A 26,656-nucleotide genomic window follows, 5' to 3' on the forward strand; every position below is an offset into this window, starting at 1 on the left:
GGTTAGATAGGAAGAAACATTTTCCCTTAGTGGAGGGGTCAATAACCAGGGGGCATAGATTTAAGGTAAGGTGCAGGAGGTTTAGAGTGGATTTGAGGAAACATTTTTTCACCAGAGGGTGGTTGGAATCTGGAACGTACTGCCTGAAGAGGTGGTAGAGGCAGAAACCCTCACAACATTTAAGAAGTATTTAGATGAGCACTTGAAACGCCATAGGATACAAGGCGACGGGCCGTGCTGGAAAATGGGATTAGAATAGTTAGGTGCTTGATGGCCGGCACAGACACAATGGGCTGAAGGGCCTGTTTCTGTGCTGTATAACTCTATGACCATTCGTGACTCCTCAGATACTGAAGCAGTCCATGTAGAAATGCAGCAAGACCTGGACAATATCCAGGCTTGGCCTGATAAGTGGCAAATAACATTCGCGCCACACAACCGCGAGGCAATGACCATCTCCAACAAGAGGGGATCTAACCATCTCCCCTTGACATTCAATGGCATTACCATCACTGAATCCCCCACTATCAACATCCTAGAAGCTACCATTGATCAGAAACTGAACTGGAGTAGCCATATAAATACCGTGGCTACAAGAGCAGCTCAGAGGCTAGGAATCCTGCGGCGAGTAACTCACCTCCTGACTCCCCAAAGCCTGTCCACCATCTACAAGGCACAAGTCAAGAGTGTGATGGAATACTCTGCACTTGCCTCGATGGGTGCAGCTCCAACACTCAAGAAGCTTGATACCATCCAGGACAAAGCATCCCGCTTGATTGGCACCACGTCCACCAACATTCACTCCCTCCACCACCGACGCACAATGGCAGCAGTGTGTACCATCTACAAGATGCACTGCAGCAACGCACCAAGGCTCCTTAGAAAGCACCTTCCAAACCCACGACCGCTACCAACTCGAAGGACAAGGGCAGCAAATGCATGGGAACACCACCACCTGCAAGTTCCCCTCCATGTCACACACCATTCTGACTTGGAACTATATCGCTGTTCCTTCACTGTCGCTGGGTCAAAATCCTGGAACTCCCTTCCTAACAGCACTGTGGGTGTACCTACCTCACATGGACTGCAGCGGTTCAAGAAGGCAGCTCACCATCACCTTCTTGAGCAATTAGGGATGGGCAATAAATGCTGGCCTAGCCAGTGATGCCCACATCCCACAAATGAATAAATAAATAAATAATCGGCACTGTTGAGAAGGAAAAGGATGGTGAGGATGAGGCACAAGGAGGCCTCGAAAATTCTCAGATTGAATTTTCAACTATCCGGTTAGTGAATACAGAATGGCTAGGAAAATTGGACAACGTGCTTTTCCACTTAGAAGCAAAACAACATGAAGACCTAACTCGCTTTCACAACATTTAAAAGAGTTTGTCGGGATAAGCTGGGATGTACAACCTTAGCCACACATGATGTGGATATAGGGGGAACCGTTCCTTTAAAGCAACATCCTTACTACTTAAGTGCAGTCAAACAGGCCCAAGTAAAAGCAGAGATCCAATACCTGCTGGAAAACAACTTGATCGAACCTCATCAAAGCAGCTGGACTTCACGAATAGTTCTAGTACCTAAACCTGATGGGTCAACCCAGTTTTGTATAGACTACGGAGAAGTCAATGCAGTCACGAAGACAGACTCTGACCCAATTCCACATTTAGAAGACTATATCGACAGAGTAGCCAGTGCTAGGCTTCTTACCAAGATTGACTTGTTGAAGGGATCCTTTGACTTCTTGAGCCAAAGAGATATCAACTTTTGTAACACCAGACTGTCTTTATCAGAGCTGGGTGATGCCATTTGGGCTAAAAATGCCCCAGCCACTTTTCAAAGATTAATGAATCAGGTGGTAGCCAGTGTTCCCAACTGTGTAGTGTATCTGGATGATGCACTAATATACAGTAACACTTAGCAAAAACACTTAAATCAGTTAAAAATTCTGTTTAAAAAAACTACATGAGAAGGCTGTTTAAAAACTTTAAAAAAACTATGAGGGGCATTAATAGGATAGATGGGAAGAAACTTTTTCCCTTCGCAGAGGGGTCAATAATCAGGGGGCATAGATTTAAGGTAAGGGGCAGAAGGTTTAGAGGGGATTTGAGGGAAAAAATTTCACCCAGTGGGTGGTTGGAATCTGGAACACACTGCCTGAAAAGGTGGTAGAGGCAGGAACCCTCACAACTTTTAAGAAGTATTCAGATGAGCACTTGAAACACCATAGCATACAAGGCTATGGGCCAAGTGCTGGAAAATGGGATTAGAATAGATAGGTGCTTGATGGCCAGCATGGACAAGATGGGCTGAAGGGCCTGTTTCTGTGCTGTACAACTCTAAGACTTCCTCATCATTTTGATTTGGAACTTGCTTCGCCTCAGCTTCATTGTGTCACTCAGCTGATTGTGTCACTTTATTTAAGTCTGGATCAGCTTGCTGAGCCTTGATCAAAGAAGATTTATTGAACATTTCCTTCAGATTATCCAAATCCACAAAGAAAGTTTCAGATATTTGGCTCTCTGTCTGTGGTGACAATTTTACCTCCAACAATGGAACTTATTTAGCCATTTCTCGGCTCACTATACATGAAGGAAAAATTCCTGGAACCTCTTCCTGCAACTGTTCTGTCTCTTTAACTTCACTTCGTTTTTCCGTGAAGAGTGGAGAAGCTACTACCTTCGCTCTGGTCAAATCATTTCCCAGCAGTAGGTCAACTCTGTTTACAGGCAAACTATGGACAACTCCTACAGTTACCGTTCCAGACATTAGGTCACACTCCAGGTCCACCCAATACAAAGGTACGGGTATATGCGCCCTGCTGATACCATTCACTAAAACCTTGGCATTCAGTGCGCTCTCTGGTGGAAAAGTTATGCCTTTCCCCAGCAAAAGAGTTTGGGTGGCTCCTGTATCCCTATATATAAATATAGGCTTACCCGCCTCACTTGAGGGATAAGGGGTTACTTTCCTTTTGATAAGAATTCCCTATAACTCGCAGGTATCTTATTCATGACTCCTGCACTCACAGCAGTTTGTGTACTTGGCCTTATAGAGGCAGTCAGAGCTGCAGCCTGCTCTGTTGTACTCTCAGTCAGGGCCCTATTCTCTACATTGGCTTTGTGTACCCCAATAAGTCCCATGGGTTTACCCCACAACTTCCAGCATTCTGCACGAAGGTGCCCCACCTTGTGACAATGGTAACATTTAGGCTTGCGGACCTCACTTCTGCTCTCAACATCTTCCTTTCTGGCCTGAGGCAGAGATCCTGGGTCATTCCCAGCTGTCCCTTCATGTCCCCAGCTGCTTGCCTTCCTTTCACCCTCCCACCTTCTTTTCTCGTGTTTGTGGGAGTGACGGACCAAGGGTTTGGATTTGGAAACTAGCTCATAATCATCACTAATTTCAGCTGCCTGTCTGGCTGTTGAAACCTTCTGGTTCTCTACATGCATCCTTACTAATGGATAGAGTGAATTTTGTAATTCTTCCAGGAGAATTAATTCCCTAAGGGCCTCATACGTGGCCTCTACCTTTAGTGCCTGCATCCAATGATGAAAATTAATTTGCTTTGCCCTCTCAAATTCTATATAAGTCTTCCTAGGCTGTCTCCAGAGGTTCTGAAATTTCTACCTGTACGCTTCAGGGAGCAATTCATAAGCAGCGAGAATAGCCTTTTTTGCCATCTCAATCTGCAGAAGCCTCCTCAGAAAGAATGGCATAAACTTCATGAGCTCTGCCCATCAACCTGCTTTGCATAAGTAGTGTCCAGCTTTCCTTCAGCCACTTCGTCTGTCTGGCCATCCTTTCAAAAAAAATGAAAAATGCATCTACATCGCTTTCCTCAAACTTGGGAGGGCTTGCACAAATTTAAACAGCTCTCCACTGGGTCCTGGGCTGCAGTCAGAACTTTCCTTGGAGCCAAGGCCACTCTTTTGACTTAATTCTAGCTTTTCAACTTCGAATTCCCTTTCTTCTCTTTCTTTTTAAATGCTCTCTCTTTTGCCATTTCCTCGCTGTCAAGTTCAAGTCTTTTCATTGTCAATTCTCTTTCCTGTTCAAGATTAAGTTTTTTCCAATTCCTCTCCCCGTTCAAGTTCAAGTATTTCATTTCCATATCTTTTTCTTTGTCAAGTTCAAGCTGCCTATCTGTAACTGGAGTTTACCTAATTCAACTGTACTATCATCTGGTTCGCCTTTTTCTTCTTCCAATTTCAAATGCGGTGTGATTACTTCAATTATGTCTGCTTTCTTAGATCCTGGTTTTAACTCTAACTCCAATTTTGCTGCCAACGCTATTAGCTTAACCTTGGTTAATTTTCTCAAATCACTCAGCGATAAGTCCTCCTTCTCCAGAAAGGTTGTAGCAACTGACCAAGACATTCTGGTAGTGTAAACCAAGGTTTCTGTTGTTTTTCTGAGCCTAAGGCAGGTAACATCCAGTAAACGTTGTTTTCAAACACAACGGGCTGAATTTTACAGACCGCCCCCCCGACATCAGGGGCCCTGGCGAGGAAAGCCGGAAAATGCCTCCAGGAGAAGCCCGTTATGGACCTTAGCGTCGCAAAGGCCCAGCCCCATAATTGCCGGTGGCGAGGTGGTGTCGTGGTGGCAACCCCCCCACCCCCCCCCCCCCCCCACCCCCCCAACGCTTGGCAACGGGAACCAAATTTCAATTTGTTAATTGATGTAAATAAATGAATTAATGACTGTCGTGCACCCGCTGTTCATCCTGGAGCAATATTGGTGCCGGTGGCCTGCACTCCCGTGCCTTCAGATCCCCATCCGAGGATCCGAGGCAGAACACTATTGCGAGTGCAAGCAGGTACGTTTTCCAGTGCGGGGGAGGGGGTGACGGGGAGCAGGCTGAAACTCCTGTCATTGGTGTAGCGAATGGTGGGAATGGGTAAAATTTAAAGCTTATGAACTTTGGGGAGGGGGAGAAGGTCAGGTGCACAAGTTAAGTAATTTGGGAGGGGGAAGAGGGCAAGGAATTAAATCTGTGGTTGATGGAGAGGAGGGGCAACATCAATTAATTTAATTTTCTAAAATCCATTCTCCTTTAAATATTTTAATTTAACGATAGGGCTTCCAGCCCTTTTAAAATGGCATAGTGCCTGCGCAAAAGGCAGCTGACACCTTTGCCAGGGACGGACCGCCTGCCCCCTCCACGTCATCGGGGGCGGTGGGGCTGCAATCTGCCCCGGCCATTTAAATGAAAGCAACAGCTCCGTGAAGTGCGGCCCGCACATTGTTTACATCAGTCGCCTTTTATCTCAGCGTCCTTCCAGTGAACTGTCAACAACAAACCAAAGTACAGCATCTATGAAATCTTCAGCTTTTCAAAATCAAATCCATTTCCACCATCTAAATATGAGTCCTCAAAAATAATAACTAAAAATGGAAGCACTTTCGTAACAAAGCACAAGGCAGAAATTCAGCACAGACAATTCTAGTTTCTGTGGAACATTCTTTCCTGTCTTGTTGCTCCAAAGCTGTAAATCCCTGTTGCACACACACTCCCTCCTTCCTGTGCTGAAATCCAATCCCATTCCCCTTCTGCACTCAGTGTGCACTCTGCACTCTCTCAGAGCCGCTGGAAGGGGTTTCCCCTCCTCAGAGATGGCCTGGCTGCGTGGCCACCATTTATTTTTTTTAAAATGGAAACTTCACAGGGCACCTCAAGATGGAGGCTCCCCTTGTGGTTCCTCCTACAATAGCAGGGCCCACTGACAGCCTGCAGTACACTGGGTCAAAAACAATCACAGTACCACAGGAGCTGATGGTCCAGGTCCATACATGCAGGTAGTTCAGTCCCACCAGTGCTGATGTCTAGATCCTCACGTGCCAAGGGACCATGTCCCAGAGCTGCTGCTGTCTGCCTTCTGATACCTCACCCTAAAGGTTGTGTTCAATTTATACACCATGCCCAAGGTTTATTTGCACAGAACCGTTACTATTCCTGTATTGTTCATTAATTTTGTTTCGACTGGAGACGAGATAGCCAGACACCAGACAGATTAAAATCCTGTTTTAGTTCATTCAATATTTATACAATATATAATCCATGATACAGTATGATTCTCACATCCAGAATTTGTATTTATAAAGCTCCTTTTACAAACTTCCCAAGGTGCCTCACAGTCATGTTATCAAACAAATGTTGACACTGAACAACCGAAGGAGATGTTAGGGAACATGGCCAAAAGCTTGGTCAAAGAGGTAGATTTGAAGGAGAGTCTTAAAAGATGAAAGAGGTGGAGAAGAGAAGAGGTTTGGGGAAGGAATTCCAGCACTTACTGACTGCTAACAGTCTTCCCATCTACCTGTCAAAATCTTTCATGATTTTGAACACCTCAAAGAATAATATGTGGAAACCTGCTTGCTTAATTTCCCACAGTTTGAGAGGTCAATCTTCCTCCTGTTTCCAAATCTCTCATTTAATCTGATTGTTCAGAATCCTGGCTTCAAGCCCCCAATTTGTTATAGATGGGTGGGAGATGGTGCAGCTGGTTTCCACTATTCACCTCTCAACTGACCACAGATTGTGTTTTTTGTGTTTTGTTTCGGCCCCTGTGGCTTGTTGGCCAAATAAACAGATAATGACAGGTTTTCTCACGAGCTTAAAACAGAAGATTAAATTTTCATTGAACAATAATCACCAAAAATGTTCACAACACCACCCATGCACACATTGATGCACACATGCATACACAAGAAAGGAAAGATAGATAGAAAGGGTAAGAGGTGTTAAGAATTAAAGTGTCATAGTCTGTTGCTTCAGTGGGATTCTCTTGGAAGGTACGTTTTAAAGTTGCAGGCATGTTTGCCAGTTGACTTGCACTCACTGGGTTGCTGAAGTCTTCTGGCAGTCAACACTTCAGTTTGAAGACGGTGCTGGTATTTCTTAGTTCAATTCTCACAGGTTGAGTAGTTGTTTAAAAAGGTACTCTCTTATTCTCTGCTGCAGCTGGTTGCCAAATCGTCCCAGCAGGGTTCAAATGTCTTAGCTGGAAATGATTTCTCTCTCTCAGTCGTGTACTGGAATTCAGGACGGCTTTCAAAGTTCTGATGATTTGATGATTGATGAAACTGTTGTTCTCCAGAAAAGTTACCTTTAAAGGGAAACTCTAAGTGTAGTCTTGTCCATGTGACTTTAGGTTTGGGGTTCCTGAAGGGCTATACAATAGCTTCTGATTGCAATCCATTTGATGAGATGAAGTATTTTCACACTTTATTCTAGTGACTAGCTGTGGACGGAGCATCTGCTGGTGCCTTTGTTTTATCTCGCTTTGTGGATAGCTCACAGCCATGTGTGATGAGCAATCTAATTTCAATGCAACTGGGTTAATGAGCATGGATAGAGGTTTAGCTAACTCACAGGAAAGAGAGAGTCAGGATAAATGGGTCATCTTCAGGTTGGCAAATTGTAACTAGTGGGGTCACACAGGGATCAATGCTAAGGCCTCAACTATTTACAATCTATATCAGGGTTGTCCAACACATGACGTACAGGCCAGGATCCGGCCCATCAAAGGTTTCCATCTGGCCCGGGGATATAAACTGTACCAAGGCCATTCCTCATCGTCGCCAGGGGTCAATGACTGGAGATGAGAAATTTCCCATTGTCAGACCGGCTTTTTAAAAAAGATTGCAGTTAGTTTCACAGCTGATAGATCCCGCCATTTTTTAAAAAGTCTGCCAGAAAATCTCGAATCTGTGCAAAGTTCAGAAACTGCTAATCCCGATGTCAGGATCTGCCAGCTGTGAAACTGACTTGCAATTTGAAAACAAACTTGATCAGCCATCTGCTGAGCATTCCCGCTCTCTGCATCTGTCAGACAGAGAGAGAAAGGGGACAGAGAGAGAGAGAGAGAGAAAAGGGGACTGAGAGAGAGAGGGGGCAGAGAGAGAGAGAGAAAGGGAGACAGAGTGAGAGAAGGCAGAAGGGGGCGGGGCAGAGAGAGGTGGAGAGAGAGTGATCAAGATCACTCCTGACAGAATTACATCTATCCAGAATACTCTGCATCACTACAACTGTGCGGACAAACATTGACTACTTGTGCAAGCAAAAAAATGCCAGGTATCTCACTAAATCAGTGTCCAACATAGTGACCAGAAAGTCAGTCAATAAATTAGTCTTTTCATTTAAAGCTTCTTCACAAAAATGCACCTTTGTTGTTTTGATTAATAGTAAGATAAATTTTTAATGCCTTTATCTTTCCAAAATTGTCTCACCGGCCCCCCATGTAAGTCAAAAATTGTAATGTGGCCACCCACGCAAAAAGGTTGGACAATCCTGATCTATATTAATGGCTTGGATGAAGAGAACAAGTGTGTAGCCAAATATGATGATACAAAGCTAGGTGGGAAAGCAAGTTATGAGGAGGACACACAGTCTGCAAAGGGATACAGTTAAGTGAGCGGACAAAAATTTGGCAGATAGAGAATAAAATGTGAGGGTCTCCACTTGGTAAGAATAGCAAAACAAAATATTACTTAAATGGAGAGAGACTACAAAATGCTGCAGAACAGAAGGATTTGGGTGTCCTCGTACAAAATGTTAGCATGCAGGTACTGCAAATAATTAGGAAGGCAAATGGAATGGTGGCCTTTAGTGTAAGAGGGATGCAGTATAAAAGTATGAAAGTCTTGCTACAACTGTACAGGGTGTTAGTGAGACCACACCTAGTGTGTATAGTTTTTGTCTCTTTATTTAAGGAGGGATATACTTGCATTGGTGGTAATTCAGAGAAATTTCACTAGGTTCGTTCCTGGGATGAAGGGGTTGTTGCATGAGAAACAGTTGAGCAGGACGGGCCTATACTCATTGCAGTTTAGAAGAATGAGAGGTGATCTTATTGAAACATGTAAGATCCTGAGGGGGCTTGACAGGGTAGATACTGAGAGGATATTTCCCCTCATGGGGAATCTAGAACTAGGGGGGAATAGTTTCAGAATAAGGAATCTCCCATTTTTGACAGCAATAAGGAGGAATTACCTCTCTCATAGGGTTGTGAATCTTTGGAATTCTCTACCCAGAGTGCAGTGGAGGCTGAGATAGACAGATTTTTGAACATTTAGGGGAATCAAGGCTTATGGGGGGCAGGTAGGAAAGTGGAGTTAAGGCCCCAATCAGATCAGCTATGATCATATTGAATAGCGGAGCAGGCTCGAGGAACCAAATGGCCTACTCCTGCTCCTATTTTTTATGTTCTTAAGAACTTTCTTGCTCTAATAGCACCCATTTAAAGTTGTAGTTTTGTTCCAAATATTAAATTAGCATTTATATTCAAAGCTATTGATTTTATTGCAGAAGTAACATTAGTGAATTATGAGGAAAGATCGCCGATGGCGATTTTTCAAGTACATTGCAGGCCCGACAGCTCAGGAGACCTCTCCCACTCCACATGCTGTCCACAAGGAAATCTCCTGTTGCAGTGGGACCAACACCACCATAAAAACTCGATCAATCAGTCACCTCATTGTTGTTTGTGTGGCTTTGCTGTGCACAAGCTGTTTCCCTTGAAAGAACAGGGAGAGCAATTCAAAAGGAACGATCTTCCTTCGAAATGTTCAAAAGAATTGACACACTGTGTGTTTCACATAAAGCTGATTTGGCAATTATCCAAAATATTAGCCCCTAGAACTGGGCTGGAGTTTATTAACATCAGCAGAAACAGTCTCCACCTGAACAGAATGAACATGGTTCAGTCCTTGATCTGATGAACAGCAGAATCCAGCTCCTGCAGTCGTTGGTGAATTTGCTGGTGCGTCAGCAGGGTGGATGAACGAGTGAATCGCTTCCCACACATGGAGCAAGTAAACGGCTTCTCGCCAGTGTGAATTTGGTGATGTCTCAGCAGGTTGCAAGAACGAGCAAATCCCTTCCCACACACGGAGCAGGTGAATGGCCTCTCCCCAGTGTGAGTGCGACGGTGTACAGTGAGGTCAGATGATCGCCTGAAGCCAGTTCCACAGAGAGCGCATCTGAAAGGTCGCTCATCAGTGTGAACTGGCTGGTGATGCGCCAGGTCCCCCGAACATTTATAGCACTTCCCACAGTCTGGGCATTTGAATGGCCTCTCCCCAGTGTGAACTCGCTGGTGTATCAGCAGGTTAGATGAATTAATGAATCCCTTTCCACACTCAGAGCAGGTGAAGGGTCTCTCCCCAGTGTGAACTCGCTGGTGTATCAACAGGCTGGACGATCGCCCGAACCTCTTCCCACAGTGAGAGCAGCTGAATGGTGTGTAACCAGTGTGAATGCGCTGGTGCTCCCTCAGTGTATATGGGCATTTAAAGCTCTTTTCGCAGTCAGTACAATTAAACTGTCTCTCGTCATTGTGAACTTGCTGGTGTCTCAGCAGGGCAGAGTAAAACATGCATCGCTTCCCACACACAGAGCAAGTGAACGGCCTCTCCCCAGTGTGAACTCGCTGATGTGTCTGCAGAGTCGATGAATGAGTGAATGCCTTCCCACACACGGAGCAGATGAACGGCTTCTCCCCCGTGTGACTGCGTCGATGACTTTCCAGCTCAAATGGGTAATAAAATCCCTTCCCACAGTCCCCACATTTACATGGTTTCTCCCCAGTGTGACTGCGCTTGTGTTTCGACAGGCCAGATGATCGACTGAAGCCTCGTCCACACTCAGAACACGTGTACGGTTTCTCACTATGAACAGGTCTTTTTGCTTCCATGTTCAAAGGCCGATGATATTCAGATACCGATGAACTGAGCATCCCTGTGAGATCTTGGTGTGATGTTTGGTTTGAGTTTCCAGTCTGTCCATACACCCCTTCTAATGTGCTGTAAAATGAATTTAAAAAAGGAAAAAAGGAACATGAGATGAAACCCATAAAAACAATAGAGCTGAATGAATCTGGTCATTTGAGGGAAGGCACGAGGAAAAAGTGAACAAGAAAGCTACCTGATTGTCATACAACCGCAACTGGTTCATAAACATCCTTCACCCGATCTGGACCTATGCAAGGCTGCAGCCTCTATGGCGGGGGTGGAGGGGGGAAGAGAGAGAGAGAGAGAGAGAGAATCTATCTACCTCTGCCTGACAAATATTCAAAGACTTTGCATCCACCCCTTTTGAGGAAGAGAATTCCAAAGACTCACGACTCTGAGAGAAAAAAAAATTCTCCTCATCTGTCTTAAATGGGCAACCCTTTATTTTTAAACTGTGACCCCTAATTCTAGATCAGGGTTGTCCAACATGGCACATGGGCCCGCCAAAGGTTTCTATCCAGCTAGCAAGTGTAAACTGTACCTGGGCTGTTTCTCATCCTCACCAGGGCTCGTGACTGGAAATGCGAAATTTCCAATTGTCAGACCAGCTTTTAAAAAAGATTGCAAGTAAGTTTCACAGCTGACAGCTGCTGACGTTGGGAACAGCGGGAACTTCAGACAGATTTGCGGTAAACTGACGAGTTCTTTTTTTAAAAAGCCAGAACTTGCTGGAAAACTCCGAATCTGTCCGAAGTTGGGAAGCCACTGTTCCCAATATCAGCAGCTGTCAGCTGTGAAACTGCCTTGCGATCTTTGTAAAAAACTGACCAACCATCTGCTCAGCATTTCCGCTCTCCACAACTGTCACAGAAAGAGAGAGAGAGAGAAGGGTAGACAGAGAAATAGAAAAAAAGGGGGATACAGAGAGAGAGAGAAAGGAGGGTCAGAGAGAGTGAAAAAGGGGGGAACAGACAGAGAGCGAGATGGGGGGACAGAGAGAGAGAGAGAGAGAAGGGGGGACAAAAGAGTGAGAGAAAGGGGCAACAGAGAGAGAGCGAGAAAAGAGACAGGCAGACAGAGATGGGGGACAGAGAGAGAGAGAAGGGAAACAGAGAGAGAAAAAGAGAAGGGAAACAGAGAGAGAAAAAGAGAAGGGAAACAGAGAAAGAGAAAAAGGGGAGAGAGAGGGGGGGGGGAACGGAGACACAGAGAGGGAACAGAGAGTGACGGAACAGAGAGACAGAAAGAGAAGGGGGTACAGAGAGAGACAGAGAAACGGGGAATGGAGAGAGTGAGAAAAGAGAGAAAGATGGGAGGACCGAAAGAGAAAGGGGGGGCAGAGCAAGGGAGGAACGGGGGGGGGGGGGGGGAACGGGGGAACAGAGAGGGGGATAGAGAGGGGAGACGGAAGGGGGGGACAGACAGAGGGGGTAGGGGGGACAGAGGGGGTTGGGGGGGACAGAGGGATGGGAATGGGGGGGAACGGAGTGGGTGACAGAGGGGGAGACAGTGGGGGAGAAGGAAAGGGGGAACGGGGGGGGGGGCAACGGGGACGGGGGACACCTGCTGGCCTTGTTCTTATCTATTCTTGTCTAGCAACCTTCGCAACCGCAGCAGTTTCACACATCTTATCACACACTGCCTATTCAGCAGGCTGGGTTCGTTAAACTGCAACTACAGCTGTTTCACAGTCCTTGTCCTTGTGTAAGGCCGACTATTTTTCCCTTCATGCTCTGCAGATGCTTAGCTGTTAGCCTTCTGGCTACAGTCCCCCCTTTGATCCATTAAGCATTAGTGAATTGGATCATAAAGGAGCCCTGTTCATACCCCATCTCGCAACAGCAAATATTAAAGTCCAAGCCATGAGTCTTGTGATTTATTGTAACAAGTAGTTTAACAAGTGAAATAACAGGTAGCTTAATAAGTGATTTAAGTATCAATAAACATGTTTATACGAAGTATCTTGTGTAGCTGTCTTTTGTCCACCCCGCCAGTTGACACCCTAGTTTGAGGGTCAATATTTTGATGTCCCTGGGTGGGCATGGTTAAATGATCGCCTTAAAGTCACACCATGTCCAACCCATAGACTTGGCGGACAAACAGCAGAATGATGGATGCCTGTCCAGATTGGGAAGAGGTGCTCTGACAGCCCCAAGTGGGTTGAATATGCTGATAAGGTTTTTGAGGATACGGGACCCATTGGACAGAAACACTGAGAACAGACTAGAAAAGAACAAGTGAAACGCGCCTCTAAGCTTAGTAAGGCGACAGCAATGGCTAGTTGTATAAGGGAATTGTGTGAAAAGGAAATGGAGAATGTTAGGTTAAAAGCAGAATCGAGGGGACCAAACTGACTAAGTTAATGGCAGAGTGACATAAAAACACTATGATTTAGTGAAATTTCAAGTGAGTAAAAACAAGTTACTGTGTCTTTTGATTCGAATATGTGAATGTTGGCAGCTTCCACGAATTAAACAAATGTCCTTGGGATGTGCAGCTTGTGTTCTGTAGAACTGACAGTCGTTAACTCTTTGTTGTCTGGCCTTAATGTTGAAAGCATGAGTCTGTTACTTGTTCTATTTTTTTTACACGTGTATATTTTGTGGGAACCTTGAGTCATGTTCTGGTTGTGAACTAGTTGAACTTGTGTGTGTTCCTTGGCATTGGGACAGGAAATTTGACACAGATTTTCGTACTTTGAACTCATAACCCATTACAGGAAATCAATTTTCTAAATTGTTTGGAATTGAATGAGTGTGAAAAGTGATTGTTGAGTGTATTCATTTCAATTTAAGATTGTGCACCCAGGAATTGAATATAAAATTGAATTATATTTTTATTTTAAAAGTTGGTTTTGCAACTGTGAAAAGGCAATGAACAATTTTCGAACAGATCAGCTTCAGCCTTGAAGGTCTGAAAATGTTTGGCAGAAATCCAATTTGAAGTTTAAAACACTGCTTTAATTGGAGTTCCAGTTTAAAATCTTTTTTTTTGCAGTTTAAGTTAAAGACATGTTTTACCGACTGTTTTAAGTAGCAAATGTCAGGAACTGGATATTGGTTTAAGGGAGAGAAGGATAAACAAAGGAGATATGGGAAAAATTCTGTCTATTTAAAGTTTGTTTAAGAAGCTGGTGTTAAATCTTTTGTTGTAAGAATGTTAAGTAACTTTTCCTTTAGTTTTTGGGTTTTATTACAGTCATTTGAAAAGGCGCCTGAAGAAAGAACAAGAAAAATGACGTAATTTACCTATCTTTAAAAAAAAGCACATGCTATTCTGTTCTGTGTGTAGCTAATAAGAATTATAAGTTAATAAGTCTGAATTAAGTTTATACTATTAAGGTTAACTGACCTGTTATAGAGTAATAGAGTCATACAGCACAGAAACAAGCCCTTTCGCCCATCGTGTCTGTGCGGCCATCAAGCACCTAGCTATTCTTATCCCATTTTCCAGCACTTGGCCCGTAGCCTTGTATGCTATGGCGTTTCAAGTGCTCATCTAAATACTTCTTAAATGTTGTGAGGGTTCCTGCCTCTACCACCACTTCAGGCAGTGTATTCCAGATTCCTCAAATCCCCACTAAACCTCCTGCCCCTTACCTTAAATCTATGCCCCCTGGTTATTCACCCCTCCGCTAAGGGAAAAAGTCTCTTCCTATCTAACCTATCAATGCCCCTCATAATTTTGTACACCTCAATCATGTCCCCCCTCATCCTTCTCTGTTCTAAGGAAAACAACCCTAGCTTTTCAGTCTCTCTTCATAGCTGAAATACTCCAGCCCAGGCATAATCCTGGTGAATCTCCACTGCACCCTCTCCAGTGCAATCACATCCTTCCTTTTATGTGGTGCCCAGAACTGTACACAGTACTCCAGCTGTGGCCTAACTAGCGTTTTATACAGCTCCATCATAACCTCCCTGCTCTTATATTCTGTGCCTCGGCTAATAAAGGCAAGTATCCCATATGCCTTCCGAACCACCTTATCTACCTGTGCTGCTGCCTTCAGTGATCTATGAACAAGTACACCAAGGTTCCTCTGACACTCTGTACTTCCTAGGGTCCTACCAGCCATTGTATATTCCCTTGCCTTGTTAGTCCTCCCAAAATGCATCACCTCACACTCCTCAGGATTAAATTCCATTTGCCACTGCTCTGCCCATCTTACCAACCCATCTATATTGTCCTGTAATCCAAGGCTTTCCTCCTCACTATTTACGACACCACCAATTTTCATGTCATCTGCAAACTTACTGATCATACCTCCTATATTCATGTCTAAACTACAAACAGCAAGGGTCCCAGCACCAATCCCTGTGGTACACCACTGGTCACAGGCTTCCACTCGCAAAAACAACCATCGACCATTACTCTCTGTTTCCTGCCACCAAGCCAATTTTGGATCCAATTTGCCAAATTGCCCTGGATCCCATGGGTTCTTAACCAATCTCCCATGCGGGACCTTATCAAAAGCCTTACTGAAGTCCATGTAGCCTACATCAACTGCTTTTCCCTCATTTACACATCTAGTCACCACTTCGAAAAATTCAATCAAGTTAGTTAGACACGATCTCCCCCTGACAAAGCTGTGCTGACTATCCCTGATTATTCCCTGCCTCTCCAAGTGGAGATTAATCCTCTCCCTCAGAATTTTTTCCAATACTTTCCCAACCACTGATGTTAGACTCACCGGCCTGTAATTACCTGGTCGATCCCTGCTACCCTTCTTGAATAATGGTACCACATTCGCTGTCCTCCAGTCCTCTGGCACTCTCCCGTGGCCAGAGAGGATCTGAAAATTTGTGAGAGAGCCCCTGCTATCACCTCCCTTGCCTCACATAACAGCCTTTGTACATACATCTCATCTAGGCCTGGGGATTTGTCCACTTTTAAGCCCGCTAAAGCATCTAATACTTCCTCCCTTTCAATGTTAATGTGGTCAAGTATATTGCAATCCCCCTCCCTGATCTCTACACCTACATCGTCGTTCTCCGCAGTGAAAACAGATGAAAAGTAATCATTTAAAACCTCACCTATGTCCTCCGGCTCCAACACACATTGCCACTTTGGTCCCTAATGGGCCCTACTCTTTCCCTAGTTATCCTCTTGCCCTTAATATACTTATAAAATGTCTTAGGATTTTCCTTTATATTGACCGCCAACTGTTTTTTCATGTTCCCTCTTCGCCATCCTAATTACTTTTTTTAAGTACCCCTCTACACTTTCTATACTCCTCTGGGGCCTCTGCTGTTTTCAGTGCTCTGAATCTGCCATAAGTCTCCTTTTTTTCCCCCTGATCAATACTCTATATCCCTTGACATCCAGGATTCCCTGGACTTGTTGGTCCTGCCCTTCACCTAACGGGTACAAGTTGGCTCTGAACTCTTACTATTTCCTCTTTGAATGCCTCCCACTGGTCTGATGTAGACTTTCCTACAAGTAGCTGCTCCCAGTCCACTTTGGCCAGATCCTGTTTTATCAAATTGAAATCGGCCTTCCCCCAATTCAGTACCTTTATTTCTGGCCCGTCTTTGTCCTTTTCCATAACTACCTTAAATCTTAGAGTTATGGTCACTATCCCCAAAATGCTCTCCCACTGATACTTCTACCACTTGTCCAGCTTAATTCCCTAGGATTAGGTCCAGTACTGCCCCTTCTCTTGTTGGACTTTCTGCGTACTGGCTCACAAAGCTCTCCTGTATGCATTTTAAGAATTCCTCCCCCTTTTAAGCCTTTTGCACTAAGACTATCCCAGCTGATATTAGGTAAGTTGAAATCCCCTATTATTACCCATTTATTTTTACACCTGTCTGAGATTTGCCTATGTATCTGTTCCTCTCTCTCTCCCTGACTGTTTGGAGGCCTGTAGTACACTCCCAGCCAAGTGATTGCCCCCCTTTTGTTCTTAGTTCTACCCATATGGCCTCATTTGAGGAACCTTCTAAGATATCATCCCTCCTTTCTGCAGTAATTGACTCCTTGATCAAAGTGCAATACCACCACCTCTTTCACACCCTCCCGTCACGCCTGAAGATTCTATACCCTAGAATATTGAGTTGCCAGTCCTGCCCCTCCCTCAGCCATGTCTCTGTGATAGCAATAATATCATAATCCCATGTGTTAATCAATGCCCTCAATTCATCGGCCTTATTAGTAAGACTTCTTGCATTAAAGTATATGCAATCCAGCCTTGCATTTTTCACTTGCGCTTTAACAGGTCTATATTTGCTCTGCCTTCCAGGCTGACTCAGTTTCTCTTCTATATTTTGCTGTGCCTCACCCCCTACTGTACCTCCACTCTGTATCCCATCCCCCTGCCAAATTAGTTTAAACACCACCCCCCGTAACAGCACTAGCAAACTTCCCAGCAAGGATGTTGGTCCCGTTCCGGTTCAGGTGCAACCCGTCCAACTTGTACAGGTCCCACCTTTGCCAGAAACAGACCCAGTGATCCAGTAACCTAAAGCCCTCCCTCCTGCACCATCTCCTCAGCCATGCATTTGTCTGCTCTATCCTCCTATTCCTACACTCGCGAGCACGTGGCACAGGGAGTAATCCAGAGATTACAACCTTTGAGGTCCTGCTTTTTAATCTGCTACCTAGCTCCCTAAATTTTTGTTGCAGGACCTCATCCCTCTTTCTACCAATGTCGCTGGTACCAATGTGTATAACGACCTCTGACTGCTCACCCTCCCCCTTCAGAATATCCTGCAGCTGCTCCGAGACATCCTTGACCCTAGCACCAGGGAGGCAACATACCATCCTGGAGCCTCGCTTGCAGCCACAGAAACGCCTATCTGCACCCCTTACGATAGAATCCCCTATCACTATAGCGCTTCCTCCCCTGCTGTGCAGCAGAGCCCTCTGTGGTGCCATTAACTTGGCTGTTGCTGCTTTCCCCTGGGAGGTCATCCCCCCCAACAGTATCCAAAACGGTATATCTATTTGAGAGGGGGATGGCCACAGGGGACTCCTGCACTACCTGCCTGCGCCTACTACTCCGTCTGGTGGTCACCCATCCCTTTTCTGCCTGTGCTGCCATTACCTGCAGTGTGACCACCTCACTAAACATGCTATCCACGATGTCCTCAGCATCGCGGATGCTCCACAGTGAATCCACCCGCAGCTCCAGCTCGGTAATGCAGGTAGCCAGTAGCTGCAGATGGATACACTTCCTGTACACATGGTCATCAGGGACACTGGAAGCATCCCTGATTTCCCACATAGCGCAGGAGGAGCAGATCACGGGGCTGAGCTCTCCTGTCATGACTTACCCTGAGATTAATTAGTTACTCCCTTAATTAAAAAATACTGGTTACACTAGGGGCCTTGTTCTACCCACTACAATCTAAAGTCCTTAATAAGTTACACTGAATTTAAAAAAAAACACTTTGGTAGTACTCACCTTATCACCAGAAGTTTTTTTTTCAACAAAAAAAACTTTCCCCTTATTTTTTAAGCTATTTAAATGCATTAACAGCTGCTACTCACCTAACCAATCACCTTGCAGATTTCCTGTGATGTCACTGTAAGTTTTTTTTTCGAATCTCAGCGTGCACCGAGAGGGAGAGCAGGTCCACCAGCCGCCGCAGCTCCTGTCTTCAGGTAAGTGAGGACCTCGAGTCCCGCGCTCTCTTTTACAGCTCCCACTCCGGATCAGCTTCCGCCCAGGTCCACCAGCCGCCGCAGCTCCTGTCTTCAGGTAAGTGAGGACCTCGAGTCCCGCGCTCTCTTTTACAGCTCCCACTCCGGATCAGCTTCCGCCCAGGTCCGCCAGCTGCCGCAGCTTGAGAAAACTGGAAATTTCATTTGTGGCCACAATGAACTTTCAAGTTGAAAATGTCAAGTTTTGGGGGAGTCTTTAATTCCAGACTTAAGACTTGCTCATATAACATTGGCAGTTTAGATTTTTAAGTGTTTATTGCTGTGAATTGGAATTTGGAATCATCTTTGTTGTATAAAAAAACCCTGGATTAGAAACTTCTTACAAAAGATGCTAAACATTTGGAAACAATTGAAGTTTAATGCTGTCTTTCTTGATGGAGATGCTTTCCTTTGAAGTTGATAATGTTACTAATGATTTTGTTGTCATCAAACCCCAAGGATACCAAAAGAATTGAAATAAAAACAGTTTAAAATGGAGAGTAGTTCTTTTCGATCTAATAAAATTGTATATGATAATATACAGCATGAGTTGGTACCGATAATATTGAATATCTCAGATATCCAGCTACCTGACTGGTGCCCTGAGAAGACCTGAGAGTTCTACAAGGTACTACTATAACGATGAATGTGTTTGTAGTACGTACAGTTCATGGATGTTAGAACAAACAAGGGAATATTTAAGGCAAATAGATGAGGGACAGGTGCCAGTTTGGATAAATGACACCCAGTTGGAGGATGTAGCCAGTCTCACAAATGATAAAATTACCAGGTGCCAACTCAGAAAACTTGTTAGGGTATGGAAAGGTCAGGAATGTGTAAATAGGAGTTCTATGAGTATTGGAGTAGTGTTGGGAATACCTGTAATTCCAAGAGATAAGTTAGGGATGCAATTATACAAAGTAGAAAATATAGGGGTGATAAGGGGAAAAGATTACGTAAAATACTACAATACAATGCCCTATGTTGTGGAAATTGGAAAAGAGATAGTGGGAACAATGTTGTCTGAGTGTAGTCTGGAAAACCAGGTGGTCATATGTCCTCATCCTATATATAAAACAGCAGAATCAAAATGTGGATTTAATGCCGCTGTGAACTGCACCATGGAGACTAGGGAAGCATTGTCAGGGCTAACCCTTGTGTCCTATATGGAAAAGGGGAGAAATTGCTTAACCACCATGGCGAAGGAATACCAGTGTGGACATAACTGAACTTGTCCAGTGAGCAACAGTACGTTCTGTTTCAACCGACAAATACCAACCCGAGTAAGAAAGATGGAGTTGGTAGACATACATAAACGAAAGATTGAAACGATTAGAGTAACCAACTGGGGGGATGATATTTTGAATCGGGATACCAAAATACAGATATAGCCGTGGATAAGAATTGTTTCGCACATTGTGATTATTGGTATGATTGTGATTTTGATGTATCAAATGTATAATATGATTATGTTTAAACGTCGGAAAGTTGAAATGGAAGGAATGTTGGAAATGGACTGGTATGTGCGGAAACGCGAACAAATGATCGATATAACTAAATGTAACATGGCACAGACTTGAATATCTGCTGTCATTAGGTGGGGTATGATCAGGGCTCCTTTATGATCTAATTCGCTAACGTTTAATGAATCAAAGGGGGAATTGTAGCCAGAAGGCTGACAGCTAAGCATCTGCAAAGCATGAAGGGAAAAATTGCCAGCCTTACACAAGGACAAGGACTGCGAAACAGCTGTAGTTGCAGTTTAACGAACCCAGCCTGCTGAATAGGCAGTGTGTGATAAGATGTGTGAGACTGCTGTGGTTGCAAAGGTTGCTAGACAAGGATAGATAAGAAGAACAAGGCCAGCAGATGTATTTTGTCTTGCAGCTAGTAGCTAAGCAAACGGATGACTCCATGTCATGGGTGTACGTGACTAAGGACATTCTCGATGCTGGGAGCAACTGGATAAAAAGGGGAGGCCAGGAGCCTCCGTAGCGAAGATCTGCAGGAACAACCATTACGGACGGGAACCCTGAGTCTGGGATTCAGTGAAGAGAATCCATCGGGAGGGAGACTGATCACCTCGCCTCGCAACGAGTAGTATTTAAGTCCAAGACGTGAGTCTTGTGATTTATTGTAACAAGTAGTTTAACAAATGAAATAACGAGTAGCTTAATAAGTGATTTAAGTATGAATAAAAGTGTTTATACGAAGTATCTCGTGTAGGTGTCTTTTGTCCACCATGTCAGTTGACACTCTAGTTTGAGGGTCAACAGGAAGGGGGGGGGGGGGAAACGGGGGGCGGTGGGGGGAGAGGCGGGGGGGGGGGGGAAACGGGGGGCGGTGGGGGGAGAGGCGGGGTGGGGGGAACGGAGCGAGAAGGGTGGGAGGAACGGGATGAGCAGGGCGGGGACAGAGAGAAGCGGGTGTCCGAGGGAGAAGGGGGTGTCCGAGGGAGAAGGGGGTGTCAAAGAGAGAAGGGGGTGTCAAAGAGAGAAGGGGGTCAAAGACAGAAGGGGGCTCAGAGAAAGAAGGGGGTTCAGAGAGAGAAAGAAGGGGGACAAGGGCGGGGGAACACAGAGAGCGAGGACAACACAGAGAGAGGTAACAACACAAAGAGGGAGACGGGGTGAGGGGTTGGGGATACTAGAGAGTCAGAAAGAGAGCGAGGGAGAGAGAGAGTGATCAAGATCACTCCTGTCAGATGAACATCTATCCAGAATATTCCGCATTGCTACATCAAGTGTGCGGGCAAACATTGACTACTTGTGTAAGCAAGAGTAAGCAAACAAAGTCAAGCAACAAAAACAAGAAATGCTGGAATCACTCAGCAGGTCTGGCAGCATCTGTGGAAAGAGAAGCAGAGTTAACGTTTCGGGTCAGTGACCCTTCTTTGGAACTGACAAATATTAGAAAAGTCACAGATTATAAACAAGTGAGGTGGGGGTGGGGCAAGAGATAACAAAGTCAAGCAACAGTCTGACACAGTCATACTCACTGAATCATACCTGACAATGAAGAGTGCAGGAAGACATGCCAGGAGCAGCACCAGGCATACCTCAAAATGAGGTGTCAACCTGGTGAAGCTACAACCCAGGACTACCTGTTTGCCAAACAGCGGAAGCAGCATGCAATAGGGCTAAGCAGACCCACAACTAACGGATCAGATCTAAGCTCTGCAGTCCTGCCACATCCAGTGGTGGACAGTTAAACAACTAACTGAAGGAGGTGGCTCCACAAATATCCCCATCCTCAATGATGGGGAAGCCCAGTGCAAAAGATAAGGCTAGATGATCAATCGCGACCTCCTCCTGAACTCCCCGGCATCACAGATGCCAGTCTTCAGCCAATTCGATTCACTCGCGTGATATCAAGAAACAACGGAAGGCACTGGATACTGCAAAGGCTACGGGGTCCTGACAATATTCCAGCAATAACACGGAATACCTGTGCTTCAGAACTTGCCACGCCCCCTAAACAAGCTGTTGCAGTACAGCTACAATACTGGCATCTACCGTACACAAAAAGCAGGACAAGTCCAACCCGGCCAATTACCGCCCCATCAGTCTACACTCAATCATCAGTAAAGTGATGGAAGGTGTCGTTGACAGTGCTATCAAGCAGCACTTACTTAGCAATAACCTGCTCAGTGATGCCTAGTTCGGGTTCCGTCAGGGCCACTCAGCTCCTGATTTTATTACAGCCTTGGTTTAAACATGGACAAAAAAGCTGAACTCCAGAGGTGAGGTGAGAGTGACTGCCCTTGACGTCAAGACAGCATTTGGCTGAGTATGGCATCAAACAGACCGAGCAAAACTGGAGTCAATGGGAATCAGGTTGAAGTTGTCGCTAGCACAAAGGAAGATGGCTGTAGTTGTTGGAGGTCAATCATCTCAGCTCCAGGACATCACTGCAGGAGTTCCTCAGGGTAGTGTCCGAGGCCCAACCATCTTCAGCTGCTTCATCAATGACCTTCCTTCAATCCTATGATCAGAAGTGGGGATGTTCAGCACCATTCGCGACATCTCAGATACTGAAGTAATCCGTGTAGAAATGCAGCAGAACCTGGACAATATCCAGGCTTGGGCTGATAAGTGGTAAGTAATATTTGCGCCACACAAGTGCCAGGCAATGACCATCTCCAACAAGAGAGAATCTAACCATCTCCTCTTGACATTCAATGGCATTACAATCGTTAAATCCCCCACTATCAACATCCTGGGGGTTATCATAGACCAGAAACTGAACTGGAGTAGCCAAATAAATACTGTGGCTACAGCAGCAGGACAGAGACTAGGAATCCTGCGGCAAGTAACTCACCTCCTGACTCCCCAATGCCTGTCCATCATCTACAAGCCACAAGTCAGGAGTGTGATGGAATACTCTCCACTTGCCTGAATGGGTGCAGCTCCAACAACACTCAAGAAGCTCGACACCATCCAGGACAAAGCAGCCCACTTGATTGGAATCCCATGTACAAACAATCACTCCCTCCACCAGTGGTGCACAGTGGCAGTACAAGATGCACTGCAGCAACACACCAAGGCTCCTTCGACAGCACCTTTCCACTTTTGCTCCCCGCACCCTTTCACTTCTCCTCCCCGCACCCTCCTGCTTCTGCTTCCCGCAACCTCTCGCTCGCAGTCTCCCTCCCCTCCCCATCTCATCACTTTCTCTCTCCCGCTTCCTCTGTGCAGGGAATTGAGACGGCGATCGCAGGAGGGAGCGGGAGCAGGGGCAGAGCAGAGGCGGGAGAAGTGGCGAGGTAGGGAGCGAGTCACCCACAGGTCAGGGGGAGGGGGTGAAGCGGGGAGCGAGGTGGAAAAGTGGTGAGGTAGGGAGCGAGTGGCCCACAGGTCGGAGGGGCTGATGCAGGGAGTGAGGCGGGAGAACAAGCGAGGTGGGGAGCAAGTGGCCCACAGGTCGGGGGTGTGGCTGAAGCAGCGAGCGAGGTGGGAGCGAGTGGCCCACAGGTCGGTGCGGGGTTGGGGGGTAGGGGGTGGGAGAAGCGGGGAATGAGCGGCTGAGGGGTGAGAAGTGGCGAGGTCGGGTGTGAGTGGCGAGCAGATGTTGCAGGATGGGATGACGCTTTTTCGCAAATTAGACGATGCTGCATTAACATCTCACACTGAAGACTGTCTGCAGAGTTCCATCGACAGGTTTGCGGCTGCCTGCAACTAATTTGGCCTAAACATCAGCCTCAAGAAAACGAACATCATGGGACAGGACATCAGAAATGCTCCATCCATCAATATTGGCGACCACGCTCTGGAAGTGGTTCAAGAGTTCACCTACCTAGGCTCAACTATCACCAGTAACCTGTCTCTCGATGCAGAAATCAACAAGCGCATGGGAAAGGCTTCCACTGCTATGTCCAGACTGGCCAAGAGAGTGTGGGAAAATGGCGCACTGACACGGAACACAAACGTCCGAATGCATCAAGCCTGTGTCCTCAGTACCTTGCTGTACAGCAGCGAGGCCTGGACAACGTATGTCAGCCAAGAGCGACGTCTCAATTCATTCCATCTTCGCTGCCTCCGGAAAATCCTTGGCATCAGGTGGCAGGACCACATCTCCAACACAGAAGTCCTCGAGGCTGCCAACTTCCCCAGCTTATACACACTACTGAGTCAGCGGCGCTTGAGATGGCTTGGCCATGTGAGCCGCATGGAAGATGGCAGGATCCCCAAGGACACATTGTACAGCGAGCTCGCCACTGGTATCAGACCCACCGGCCGTCCATGTCTCCGCTTTAAAGACATCTGCAAAGGCGACATGAAGTCCTGTGACATTGATCACAAGTCGTGGGAGTCAGTTGCAAGCGATCGCCAGAGCTGGCGGGCAGCCATAAAGGCGGGGCTAAAGTGTGGCGAGTCGAAGAGACTTAGCAGTTGGCAGGAAAAAAGACAGAAGCGCAAGGGGAGAGCCAACTGTGTACAGCCCCGACAACCAATTTTTACTGCAGCACCTGTGGAAGAGTCTGTCACTCTCGTATTGGCCTTTATAGCCACTCCAGCGCTGCTCCACAAACCACTGACCACCTCCAGGTGCTTACCCATTGTCTCCCGAGACAAGGAGGCCAAAGAAGGAGGCCAAAGAAGAAGTCCTGGCAAGACGGGTGTTGATGTAGGCTGCTCATGTGCAGCACCATACTGACAGCAAGAGTCTGTTCTGCGCATGTGCGATGCTGGGAGCACTCTGATGTTGGCACTGGGCTGCATTGTCAGGAGTCACTTTGTAAAAAAAAGGCAAAAGCATACCAGGTGTCTCACTAAATCAGCGTCCTATACATTGTCGAAAAAGTAAGTTAATAAATTAGTTTTCTCAATTAAAGCTTCTTCACAAAAATGTACATTTGTTGTTGTTTTGATTAACAGTGAGATAAATTTTTAATGCCTTAATCTTTCCGTAATTGTCTCAGCAGCTCCCTACGTACGATAAAAATTGTAATGTGCCACACGAAAAAGTTGGACAACCCTGTTCTAGATTCTCCCACAAGAGGAAACATCCTTTGCACATCCCTCAGGATCTTTTCAATCAAGTTGCTTCTTACTCTTCTAAACTCTAGCAGATACAAGCCTAGCCTGTCCAACCTTTCCTGCCCATGTAAATGTACATGTAAAATGGATTATAAGCCTTTACAGAAACACTAGTCCCTAAAACAATACTCTTTTACATTGTTAGACAGTGTCTGTTTAGCAGCCTAATCTGCCCTAGAATCTACTTCACTTGAGAGATCACATTGGAAATTGTTGGACCCCACTGGGCTGGTAAGTACTCGGGGTTAAACCCAACAGCTCCTCCTTCATCTCCACACCAGCTCAAGCGGATACAACTAAAAAGACCTACACAGGAAATCAGGGACCGACTTTCATATCCAGCACCCACCCCGACACAAACCAGGTCCATCTGTGTTTCTGGACTCTGTTCTGTGAGCAACACAAGCAACATAAATGAAGCAAAATACTGTGGATGTTGGAAATCTGAAATAAAACAAAGAAAATGCTGGAAACACTCAGTAGATCAGGCAGCATCTGTGGAGAGAGAAACAGAGTTAACGTTTCAGGTCGTTGACCTGCTGTCAGCCTGCATTATAACACTTACCAACAGCTGCCGGCAAATGGCGGCCACGATTCCCACAATTCTCTGCGCACCAGAAACCGCTCTATCCAACGCGTTTACTCCAGGGGTTGAAAGTGCGCATGCTTCCTAAGGCCAAGCGCGGGACATTCTGGGCGGACTCGGTCCTGTCCTTTGTTGCGAGTGGGACTCGATGGAAACGGGAGAAGAAACTGGGAAGCGGCGGGAAGGATGGAGGATCGGCTTAATGGTGCACGTCTGTCCTGGGCTCTCGCCGCACATCCACCGGGCCTGGCGGCTCTGATTCGAGGCCTGGGAACCACGGACACTCGGTGTTGCACAGGCTGCTCTCGTTCTCAGTCAGCTTCCTGGAACCGCACCGCGCATGCACCGCGCTGATAGACTGTCTCCGGGGGCGGGTTCCTTCCTGCGCCTGCGTATTGCGGTACTTCTGATGGCGATAAGCCGTATTCATAAGCGTACAGTATTCTGGGTAAAACAGACGACCATTATGCCAGTGTTGTCAGCATGGTGGAAAGCCTGTTCCGGTACTTTGGCAGAGTTATCGCATGAGGCACTTACTAGTACATTATTTACTTATAGGGGCGGCACAGTGGCGCAGTGGTTAGCACCGCAGCCTCACAGCTCCAGGGACCCGGGTTCGATTCCGGGTACTGCCTGTGTGGAGTTTGCAAGTTCTCCCTGTGTCTGCGTGGGTTTTCTCCGGGTGCTCCGGTTTCCTCCCACAAGCCAAAAGACTTGCAGGTTGATAGGTAAATTGGCCATTATAAATTGTCACTAGTATAGGTAGGTGGTAGGGAAATATAGGGACAGGTGGGGATGTTTGGTAGGAATATGGGATTAGTGTAGGATTAGTATAAATGGGTGGTTGATGTTCGGCACAGACTCGGTGGGCCGAAGGGCCTGTTTCAGTGCTGTATCTCTCTCTCTAACAGAGGGCCCCTATTCAGTCGATTCTGCCTGTGCCGTTTCTTTGTTAGAGGAGGTCCCACGCTCCAGACAACATCTTCTCTGGCTAAAATAAAAGCAAAATACTGCGGATGCTGGAAATCTGAAATAAAAACAAGAAATGCTGGAAATACTCAGCAGGTCTGGCAGCATCAGCACTCTGCTTCTTGCTCCGCAGATGCTGCCACACCTGCTGAGTATTTCTAGCATTTCTTGTTTTTAT

The 26,656-nt window shown here is 46.1% G+C and overlaps 1 protein-coding gene across 1 annotated transcript in view; it reads right to left on the reverse strand.

Annotated features, from left to right (window-relative positions):
- The window catches only part of LOC137381545 (zinc finger protein 850-like), an 81,986-nt gene extending 56,167 nt beyond the window's left edge, over window positions 1-25,819 (reverse strand). Inside the window, exons 1-4 of the mRNA XM_068054241.1 lie at window positions 25,489-25,819; window positions 9,717-10,815; window positions 4,724-4,930; window positions 3,195-3,545 (exon numbers count right to left, since the gene is read on the reverse strand). Coding sequence (XP_067910342.1) covers window positions 3,195-3,545; window positions 4,724-4,930; window positions 9,717-10,748 — 1,590 coding nt within the window. The 5' untranslated portion in view covers window positions 10,749-10,815; window positions 25,489-25,819. The remainder of the gene's footprint in view (window positions 1-3,194; window positions 3,546-4,723; window positions 4,931-9,716; window positions 10,816-25,488) is intronic.
- Between the last annotated feature and the right edge of the window lie 837 nt (window positions 25,820-26,656).

Source organism: Heterodontus francisci, chromosome 22, assembly GCF_036365525.1.
Source record: "Heterodontus francisci isolate sHetFra1 chromosome 22, sHetFra1.hap1, whole genome shotgun sequence".
NCBI classification, from domain to species: Eukaryota; Metazoa; Chordata; class Chondrichthyes; order Heterodontiformes; family Heterodontidae; genus Heterodontus; species Heterodontus francisci.